The following is an 11,230-nucleotide window of genomic DNA, read 5'->3' on the forward strand; positions in this document are numbered from 1 at the left end:
TTGTGAATAAGACTGCTTCCATAAAACCCAAGATTGACATTTCCTAAAATAGAATAATTTTCTAACAGATCATCAGAATTAAACAAACGTAGAGAAGACATTTGTGAGGGAACACGATTCAGGATGGAACAGTTCTGGGCGTGGAGAGAAGCATGCAGCAACTGGCAGGACTTTCTCGTGTGGACTTTCCTGTTATTATGTGGTTTCATTGTATTCACACTGCACAGTGCACAGCCTGAACAAGCCCAGGCTTGCCATGAGTTTGCCCCCACTCCTCCCCCTTTTGCTGGTGTCCCTATGCTGGTTTGTCCCTCTGCTTGTTGGTCTCATGCTCCGCCCTATGTTCTGGCCGGTTCCGCTCCTGAGCGGATAGAAAGAGAGTGGGCACTCCTGAATAAAGAACTCTGCTTGCATCCTTCCTCGTGTCCCGTCCCCTCTTCGTGTCCCGTCCCTTCTTCGGACCGCGACAGACATTGGCCTTAATTTTTCATCTAAAAGAAAATGAACATGTTTTTTAAAACAAGAATATGCCTGAGAGATGTGCTATTTGAAGTTGTGAATTAATACTTCATTTTGACTCATTGTTCGATGATTAACAGTCATTTTCTAAATTGTACCCATAACAAAACCAATCAAAACAAACCATGTTTTATGACTATCAGAAAAGAAAGCCAGTAATTAAAGTGAGTGTTAAGAAATACACAGTAGCTAAAGCCACAATTCTTTTTCAGTATCTTAATACTGAAGGAAAAAATACTTTTGCCCATTGATTAATTCTGTATATGGGTCAGCCAGGCAGTGAAAGGTACCATGAAAACCAGGCTCTTTCTATCTTGGAAGGTATGACCAGAAGCAGAAGGTAGCAGAGGACTTTGATGCATCAGATGTGCTGGGTGACTCTTATCCTTCAAAGTGGCAAGATGGGAGTTTAGTGTGTTACAATGCATCATATGATCTTGATCACGTCAAGAGGAAATTACTGCTAAGTTGTTGACCATATTTTTGCCAACAGCCTAGTTCTTTGAGGAGATGCCTATGGAGAAATGCTCCTGCCTGTGAGATCTCAGACCACATCAGGAGGAGTGCAAGCAAAACACAACACATCAAAATGCAAAAGCAATTTGTGGTTTTGTTCTTTAAAGTTAAATTTGGAAGACCAAGATTTCAAAAAGCAACCAATGGTTCCTGGGTGCCTCAATGTTTCAGAGCCCAGAGACAGTCCAAAAGAACTGAGAACAAAACTCTGCAAATAAAGCCCTTTTGAAAATGCTCTACAATATCAATATGATGACTGACATCTTCGAAACCCTAGCCTAGTTCATTAAAACATGCAACAGAGAAAATTATTGTGCTTTATATTTGTTTCATGAGGGGAGCGTTTTTTTTAAAGCAGAGCTTCCATTGCCAACATAGATCTTCATTTTCCTAATAGTTCATGAGCAATGCTCTTCAAGAAAGTTACCTAGCCTATGAGAAATCAGAGCTCTGATAACAGAGATGATGACTGAGAAAAAGTATCACCTCTTGCACTCCTTGCACCAACCTTCAGTAGATGACACTTTTTCATAGCTTGAAACAACAGATTTCAACTGGAAACAAATCAATTGATCATAAGGAATTGAAGAGCTATGCTTGGAATACGGACGGCTGAAGAGCTGAAATAGTAAAGAAATGTAAAGAAGAGTAATTTAAGGTAATTCAAGTATGATTTCAGTGAAAGAAACACCCTGTAGAACAGTAAGACAGACATCTTGAATGTGGCAAGGAAGAGCTGGGTCTTCCAAGCCCTCCTTGCTCCACTGCTCTTTTTGCCCCTAGCAACATTAAATTAGAGAGGAAAAGAAATAATGATAGCATTGGTAACTTGCTGGAGACAAAAAAGGATGTCCTTTTGGATGAAACCCAGCCAAAGACAGCCTTGAAACATCAGTCAAAAAGCTTAGATGCAGGGAAACCAAAGGAAATCTGATTGCTGCTGCCTGTTTGCTCTCACTCCAAATAAAACAGGCAGATGGCTAGGAAGAAGAAAGATAAAATCTTACTACATTGCTGCTATCATTCTGACACAAATAGATAAGGTTTCTGCAAAGCATATTCTATCAACCTCTCAGAATTTGGAAAAGAGGAAATCGTGATGACAGTGAGTGCTAAAATTAAATTTTTTGAAGGAAATAACACTGAAAATTAGAAACATTTAAAGCTGTAACCAGAGCTGAGCTGTACAAAAATGAAATTGTTTTTGCTTTTCAAAGAAATCTTAACTAAGTGCTCAGATGGATGCAGAGGGATAACACATGAAGAAAGAGTTCTTTAAATCCAATGTTTTCAGTTTTTAATTTCTGTTAATTCCAAGACTATATACAATATAGATTTTATTATTCTTTCTGCACCATTAGCAAAACTGCAAGCCAAATTACAATTATATTTTGTCCTGATGAATATATCTACAGAAATGATAAATTGTCAGGTGTCACACTGTAATTGCTACACTGACAGAAAGTCTTATTTCCATTTGGCAACAGAAACCCATTTTAAAAAACTAATTGTTATTAAACATTTAATACTCCAATAGCACTCAGAATGCATCCAGGGTGCAATCTTTCCATTTTAGTCAATGTATATGCAGTAAAATATAATCCCTTCTCTGGCAGACAAAGAATGTAGAAATACACCACTTTGACCAACTCAGTAAATATTTCAGCTTTTTAATGTATCAGAGTATTTTGCATTTCTGGAGTTATTTCTAATTGTGATAGGAAGTGGTGGTCATGCCAAGTATCTGTTAGTGTGAATTTAATGCAGCTGTGTACAGCTGCCTGCCCGCCCAGAGACTTGATCTGTACTTAGAGGGACTGCGCTGTGATTTTACCTGCAAACTTATGTGTTAAACATAATGAGACATATTCAAGGCCTATAAATCTTTTCCATGTCAATGGACAATTTATAGTCATCACAGCAGAAAGCCATAAATCCTGAAAGCTCACATTTAAGTCATCAGGGGAACTTAACAACATCCTTGCATACTAAGCGTAACAAGAAAGCTCTTGTGAGAAAAGGAGAAGGAAAGTGCAGTTCAGATAAGCAGGCTCTGATTGAAACTACAAAAGAGAAAAAAATGCTAAGTTTCTTTTTAAGCCAGTGTACAGGTGCTATTTTACTTGACAATGACAGCCACTTAGGATGAAAGCCATTTCCCTGCACGTTTTGCTACCCAGACTCGGATATCTGGTACATGTATCAGGCAAAAGGCTGCCTGAAGCAATTTTCTATAGTTGAGAGAGAAACCAGTGAAACATTACAGGAGAAGCTCAGGGCAAGTCATCAGTTCTAGAGCATCAGCTCAATAATCTGGCAGACCTTTATGGAGTCCTGTAGAAGACAAAATGCATAGATGCCTTCAGAATCTATGAACAAAGCAGAAACAATATTGCACAGTGCAGAGGCACCACATGGAAGAGCACATACAGTATTGAAAGCTACGGACTTGTGACACTTGCAGTCAGCAGTGTGCTGGGAAAATGCTGCAGCTTTCCTGGCAAGAAAAGCCACAGAAAATGAAATCTCATAAGCTGAATTAACACACAATTCCATCAATATTAGTAAGTAGCTGCCATGCATAAATATATGTCTTTAAGACCTCTTTGTCTGTTAAGGATACTGCAGTATTTTGTGCCTTTTCTCTCTCTCTCTCTCTCTCTGAAACATTTGTCATGACATTTCCCAATCAAAACGTGTACTGAATCTTGATTACAACAATTCAGAGTCATATTTGACCTGACTTCCACTAGAGTCAGAAAAGATTTTGAAAGATTTCACACTAGATCCACAATCATTGAGAATCAGTAGGTACTTTGGAGACAGACCCCTTACACACATGGATGATTCAATTTATTCTGTGAAGAAAAAAATCTCCTCGTGACTGTTAAATGAGAGTGGTAGATGGGCTGTTAGCAAACTGCTTAAATGGCACAATAATCAAAGAAGCCAGTAAAAAGACAACAGGTGTGAGATGGCTGTGAAGGAATGGAGACGTCCATTTGCAAGCCACTCATCCTCAGCTCGCTTTATACCCAAGCGAAAAAAACTGGCACCTGCTAGGGTGTGAGTCATGTCATGCTAGAACAGCCAGGCAAAGTAGGTCAGATGAATCACACCTTCCAAAAGCCTTTCTGTATTCACGGACTATACATGGCACCAGTTTAACAAGCCTGGTCATTGGCAATTATGTTGAATAAATAATTCCTGTGAAATTGGCAATAATGGTATTGTCTCTTTGTACACACGAGAAATACACAGGAAACAGCTGTAGAATCCACCTGGAGCACGTTTTACCGTCATGCCATCACTGTTAAGGATTTTATTAAATATATATTTTGCTTCCATCAGTAAATAAGTCACCACAACTTGACCTGAACTTTGGGCACAGTCTTGCAGAAGATCCTCAGGGATATTAGCAAGAACTTAAGGTACATAAATAATCCAGGTTTTCATTAATTAAAAAAAAAAATACAAATTCAAGCAGTGAAACAAAGCCAATACAATTCTACTTTTTACCTGAACACCAATAATATCAGGATCATGTGTCAGGTAAAAAGAACTGGTACATGCAGAGGATAACTGATATATTACACTGACACACTACTAAGTCAGGGAACTTACTGAAATGAAATTTGCTTACACAGTGGTGCAAGTATGTCCAAAGTCCTTTTTGTGCCATTTTGAACACAGAAGGTGCCTATAACCATTCTGACTTTGTTACTATTGGTTTCCCCCTTTCCATTTGTGAATAAACCTTTTATAAAGTCCACAACTGCGGGACTAGTTTGAAGAGATCTGCAGCTCAGACACTGAAAGAAACACTGTTCAGGGGAAAAATCAGTATGAACAGAATGCTTGAAAATAGTAAGGAAATGTAAATATCAAGGGTCTGAATTAAGGCTGCATGGGAGCTTCTGACATTTCCTAAGTTTTAATTTACTAACACTCAAAAGGCAATCGTGCTGTTTAACATAGGGGAAAAATGTATAACTTCCTAAGCAAACTGGGGAAAAACCAACCTAGAATGCCATGGCATGAGCATCGACAATCCTCACAGCACTGAAACATTTGCTGCTTAAGTAAGGGGACTGACTGCTAACAGTAACAAGTCCTCACCTCTGCAAACTGCACTACAGAGATGCTGTACATCCCTATAAATAGCAGAGCTATTTACTGACAGCAGAGAGGGGTGAAAATCCAGCTTTCCAAGCTTTCCAGTTTTACTCAAAACCATGGAAAAAAGAGTGCATAAAGAGCACCTCATTGTCCATTTTATTCATCTTCCGCCAACGAGGCGTGCACCCATGGGAGGGCTCCTCTGTTCTTCCTCCAACATGGCTTCCAATCACAGTGTACTGGTTTTGCCTTGGATCCATTTAATTCTCTGGTATGGGACTGTGTTTTGGATTTGTGATGAAAAGAGTGTTGATAACACAGGGATGTTTTAGTTACTGCTGAACAGCGTTTACACTGTGTTAAAGACTTTTCTGCTTCTCACACCAGCCCACAAGCAAATGGGCTGGGGGAACACAAGAAGGTGGGAAGCAACACATACGGGGCAGCTGATCCCAACTGACCCAAGGGATATTCTACACCATGTAATGTCATCTTTGGAAATAAAAACTGGGGTGGTGGGGCTTTGTGGGGCTGCCTTGCTTTGGAAAAGGTATTAGCCCGCTGATGGTGAGCACCTCGGAGGTTTTTAATCATTTACTATTCTTTGGTTTCTTTTTTATCTTTTCTTTTGCCTTTTTCTCAACCTACAGATTTTCTCACCTTTACCCTTCCGATTCAATCCCCCATCCCACTGGGAGGGGAGCGAGCGAGGGATGTAGCGTTCAGCTGCCTGCTGCGGTTAACTGCAGCTGGTCCTATTTTCCTTTTCGGCTGATATTACTTATCCTGCTCCTTCAGGCTCCTTGTCCCACCCCCAGCCCTCGGGCCAGCCCTTCCTATTGCGCACCAGCCGTAGGCGCGGTCCCACCGCAGCCGTGCCAGGCAGACCCCCGGTCCCCCAGCCAGCTCCCCGCACACCGCAGCGCCCAGAGCACCCGCCCGCGGCAGAAGCCGCCATTTTGCCGCAAGGAGGCGGCGGGCGGCCCCGCACGGGCGGTGCTGCGGAGCGGCTCGCGGGGCCGCTGTGATGCGGCCTCGCCCCGTTCCCCGCCCGCACTCACTTCTTCTGCCTCTCCCGCCCCAGCTCCAGCGCCAGGCGGTCGGGCTTTGCCGCCTGCCGCTCGCCGCCTTCCCACATTGCGGCCGCCGGTGCCCGCCCCGCCCGCAGCCTCCGTGTCGGCCGGCGTTGCGCGGGGCGACGGCTGCGAGCGCCCGGCGGAGCCTGAGGGAGCGGCGCGGTGGGGCCAGAGGCGAGCGGGAGGGCGGAAGTGCTGACTCTCGGCTCGGGCACTCCTTTCTCCGCAGCCCATGTGGCTCTCCCTCTGCTCAGGGCGAGACAGGGCCGGGAGCGACCGGCAGCCGGTGTCATCTTCACCTGCTCCGGCCCCGGCGTGCGCTGCCGCGTCCCGTTTGCTCGCGTGTGCAGCGGCGCTCGCCCGCCGCTGCCGGGACGGCCCCGCGTATGGCGGCGCTTCTCTGCCCTCCGACCAGCGAACCCCCCGGCACGTGGCTCGGGCAGCACCAGAAATTGATGGGAAAAACACGAAACAGCTTTGGCCCAGTTACAGAGGCCATGTAGGGCGAACTGTTGTGCCGAACTTTCCATAATTTGGGGAAACATGGTTGTGTGCCGGTTGTTTTAAAAACACTTACTCTGGATGGAAAGTAGCACGGTTTTAAATAAACGCTGTGGCCCACGTGTGAAGTCAGGCACAGTGTGGCAGAGCCCGGTTTTAGGACGTGCCTAGTCTGTATTTAGCACCCTCAGTAATTGTGATCTGTGTTGTTGCACAAACTGGTTTGGCAGACCCTAGCTTGAGACAGAAAAGCTTGGAATAATCAGGTCTTAACACTGATCAAGTCAATGGAGTTAGTTAGTCAATATATAATGGCAAATATTTTATCTCTTACCTTGGTCTGGATTCATACTTTAAAAATGTTTGATGTTTCATTTTTCAAACAAGACATTTTAGATCAGTTCAGGGCATTCTCAAGGTAAAGATTTCTGAGTTAATCTATCAGTTTTAATGCTGCAAGAGTGGTATCACCTCTGTCAGGTTCTTCATGCTACCTTCTCCCATCTGCTTCAGTGCCAGCTCTTGACATTTATGCAACTCTCCAATGAGCCAGTACAGCTCCTGAAACCCTGAAAACTTACATCAGGGAAAATGTTTAATGTTTGTAGCTTCTGTTGGTTGATGAGCTGAAAAGGCTCGCCAGCTGCACAGAAAAGCACTGGACTTTATGCAAGGGACAGGGTTAAAAGTGGGAGTGATTAGTGCACTCTTAGATCAACAGATAGTGAACTATCTGTTCACTTTCTCAGGAAGGAGATGGACTTTCATTTTCCTTTACTGATATACTATGAAAAAATGAAGGGTGTAGTTTCTCAGTTCACTAAGTTTGTTGCATGAGTAGTGAGCCAAATGCAATAGCCCTACCACTTGTTGGGTAACAGAGGCACTGCTTTTAAAATTTAAAACATGGGTTATGTATCACCATTACTTTAACATAGCATAAATCAGTACTGCCATCCAAAAGCCAGCCCTGAAATGTTGTGAATTGTAATCCTAAAGTGGTAGTGTGTGACACTGGAGTGGGCCAATCAACACCTCACTGATACTGTGAGGCACTAATCCAGCAGGATCTAATGTCTGGGAGTAGAACAGTAGGAATGGAGAGTGGGAAGCTTGATTCTAAGAAGAAAAAGTCATTGTAATTTCACTTGTCTGATATATATTAGAGCAGAATTTGAGTCTCAAGTTATAACTGATGCTATCAGCTAATCAGTGAATTATCACAAGGTGTGGATTGAATTCAAAATTTTCTGAAATAATTTAATCAAGAAACAAATTGAAGAATAGTTCTGCACTGTAACTGCATTTAAATTTAGCTGCTCATTTTGCATTCATGTTTTACTGAGTGCTACCTTTTTAAGATTCATATTGACAACACATTTCATACCAAACCAGTAATTTAAGTAATGACTTGGACCTACATTAGCATTCATAACTAACTCAGGATACTGAATCTTAGCAGCAAAGGTGCTAATCAGTAACCATTTTTCTTGTTACCAGTTTTTGTGAACAACTGCTTCAAGATTAATTTAACCAGCCTGAAGGATTGTTCTCCACAAGGAGGGCACATTCGTAGATCTCAGAAAGAGCCCTGGAATCAGAAGGAAGTCTGATAACAGAGGGCACAGGGGAACTGAGAGCTCTTTCCCAATCACAGTGTATCTCTCCGCTCCAGGAGACTTTCATTTGACCTCCTGTTCAGGATACTTTCAGGTCTCAGCCTCAACTCAGGGATTACCAGGTGTCTTAACTAGGTAAGCTCTCAGGAACTATGTCACCATGCACATAAAGATGTGCCCAGACCATACCAGTTGGGTTGGTACAGGACAGCAGGTCTAGCAGTGTGCTTCGCCTGCTGGTTTGGAAACTACAGTGGGAGAAAAGCAACAGTTTCTTGTGAACTGAGGTGTTTGTAAAACTTCAAACCTTCAACATTTTCAACAATCACAGCAGTAACATAGTGACACTTGCAACACATGAGAATTTTCCTCCATTTTTTTATTCCAAATAAACCTGTTAAAATAGATATATGGCTACCTACAAAGGTATTTTTATTGTTTTAAAGCTTATAATGTTATTTTTGAGATTAAAATGTTTAGTAAGAAAAGTTAGGAAACTTGGTCACAACACAATGTGTTTTGAAAGCAGAATTTTATACTTAAATATGTAACTTCATATTATATGAAGGCAATAAACTGCAAGAGTTACTTAAAAGCAAGGCAGACCAGTTGCTGAAGACAAGCATTTGGATTATGACATAAATTACAAAGAAATAGTTATTTCTGTAGCACCAGTAACTAAAGTATGATGACTGGCTGTGTGGGCAAGGAAAAACTTGTGGATATTGTGTATTTTGACTTTACCAAGGACTTTGATATAGTCTCCCACAGTACCTTTATAGCCAAATTGGTCAGCTATAGATTGGAAAACTGGGTAATAAGACTGATGGAAAATTGACTGGGCCATCAGGCTTGAAGTGTGGTGATCAGCAGTAGGACTGCTCGACTCAGGGATCAGTATCTGAGCCAATACCCTTAATTCCTCATTAACAGCCTGGAAGACTGATGTGGTGGTTTGGAAAAAAACCTTTCCCCCTGGGGCTGGTGATAGTCTCCTCCAGAGGTGGTGTTTTTGATACTGGGCTCATTAAAAACTTAATGTGCTCTGCGGAAATTACATACTCGCAGAATCGGAAGAGAAGAGGTTAATTTTAACTGCATAGCTGGAAGAGAGACAGCCATGAGTTGAGAAGCCACATATTAAACGGCGGGCCGGGGGTGGGGTAGGGGGTGTTTCCCCCGGTCCTGACCGTTGGGGCCGGGGGCTTCTTTCCTTTCCCGGCCCTAACTCGGTGGGACCTGGCATGGCTTTGTAGCTGGGCCAGGATGCTGAGTTAACACTGCGCCCCCACACACACACACTGCCAGGGGGAGAAAAACGGCAGCGTGGTGCCCGATCGGCCAGACAGAGGGCTGCAGTCGGTGGGCAGACGGGGCGCTGGAGCAGAGCCAGCACAAGTTGAGGGGTGCAGGAGTGGGCCAGGCTGATTAGCCATGATCCTTGGAGAGGCAGCTGCAGCACACAGCCACGGAGTGGCCCGGGACAAGTCGAAGCGGCAGCTAGAACCCTGAGGCGGAGGCAGCCACGAAGCAAACCTCTGCAGAGGAGTAGCCCGAGCTCCCGCAGCAGCTCGAAGCAGAAAGGCCCCCTGCGAAGGGGCAGCAGGAACAGAACAAAACAGACGGAGAGAGAGGTCTGCTGGAACGTTTTCGGGGTAAGAACTGAACCGAAAAAAAACCCAAAAAACCATTCTGACCCAGGGAGCTTGATCCCCGGGGATAGGGACCCCCCACGGAATGGAGGATAAAGACTTTAAGCTTTAACTCCCTACACTCCATGGTATCGACCATGGTGAGCGAGTAGGGGTGAAAGAGAGACCCCCTGCATTCTCATGAAGAGAGATTTTCCAGATATAACAAATCAAAACGACTGCCTTAAAGATAAGAGACACTTCCAAGTGCCGCAGAAATTAATTTGGAAGAGCTGTGGCCTGAAAGTGAAAAGAAGACTTCTTCTTTCTTTCTGGACTTTTTTTTGAAGGAAAGGAGAGACGGTCTATGTATATATATATTGTTTCACCATAGAAGAGATAGTTAAAATTGTTATATATATGTATATATGTGTATTATTTATTAAGTAATAAATGGTAATATAATTCCCTTCCCCCATACTGAGTTGTGCCTGTCTGAAAACTTCTCTACACACATTAGAACAAATTGTAGAAAAACTTTTGAAATTAGCTTTTTGAATTTTTTTTTTCCAAACCACCACAACTGAGCACCTTCTCAGCAAGTTTGCTGCTGCTGCTGAATTGAGAGGAGTAGTTAGTATGCAGGGAGGCAGGGCTACCATTCACAGCAGGGTGTACAGCCTGGAAAAACAGGCTGCTGAAAGGAACCTAAGGAAATTCAACAAAAAACAAATGTGAAGCCCAATATCTGGGATGGGAAAAACCCATGGATCAGTACAGGCTGGAGGCAGTAACCAGAATGCAGCTTCATAGGAAAACACAGGGGTCTCTGGTGAACAAGCTGCCATGAGCCAGCAAGACCTTGCAGCAAACAAGGCCAAGCCTGGGCTACCTCAGCAAGGGCTTGGCCAAGAGCCTGGGGAGATGGTTCTTCCACTCTGTTCAGCACTTACGGGACCACATGCTGGAGTGCTTAGCTTTGAACTCCCAAGGGTTGCCTTAAGTCAGGAACATAGGCACACGTGGCCTATGTTCAGTCTGGAGAAGAGATGGCATAAGGAGATCTTAGTGCTGTAAACAGCTATGTAAGAGGAAAGTGTAAAGAAGACTGAAAAGTCAGACTTTCCTCCAGTGTGCATTATGGAAGGATATGCGGCAATGCACCAAAACGCATATGAAAATCTTTGGCTTAGTATAAGGGAGAAATATTTACCTTTACCAGAGTCAAGCTGGGCAAAGGTTGCCCAGA

At 43.4% G+C, this 11,230-nt stretch overlaps 1 protein-coding gene across 1 annotated transcript in view; it reads right to left on the reverse strand.

Annotated features, from left to right (window-relative positions):
- Positions 1-6,775, reverse strand: part of LOC108499072 (coiled-coil domain-containing protein 169-like) — a 31,890-nt gene extending 25,115 nt beyond the window's left edge. Inside the window, exon 1 of the mRNA XM_017818540.1 lies at positions 6,216-6,775. Within this exon, the coding sequence (XP_017674029.1) occupies positions 6,216-6,775 (560 nt within the window). The remainder of the gene's footprint in view (positions 1-6,215) is intronic.
- Between the last annotated feature and the right edge of the window lie 4,455 nt (positions 6,776-11,230).

The sequence above is a fragment of the Lepidothrix coronata genome, unplaced genomic scaffold, assembly GCF_001604755.1.
Source record: "Lepidothrix coronata isolate B3197 unplaced genomic scaffold, Lepidothrix_coronata-1.0 Scaffold69, whole genome shotgun sequence".
NCBI lineage: Eukaryota > Metazoa > Chordata > Aves > Passeriformes > Pipridae > Lepidothrix > Lepidothrix coronata.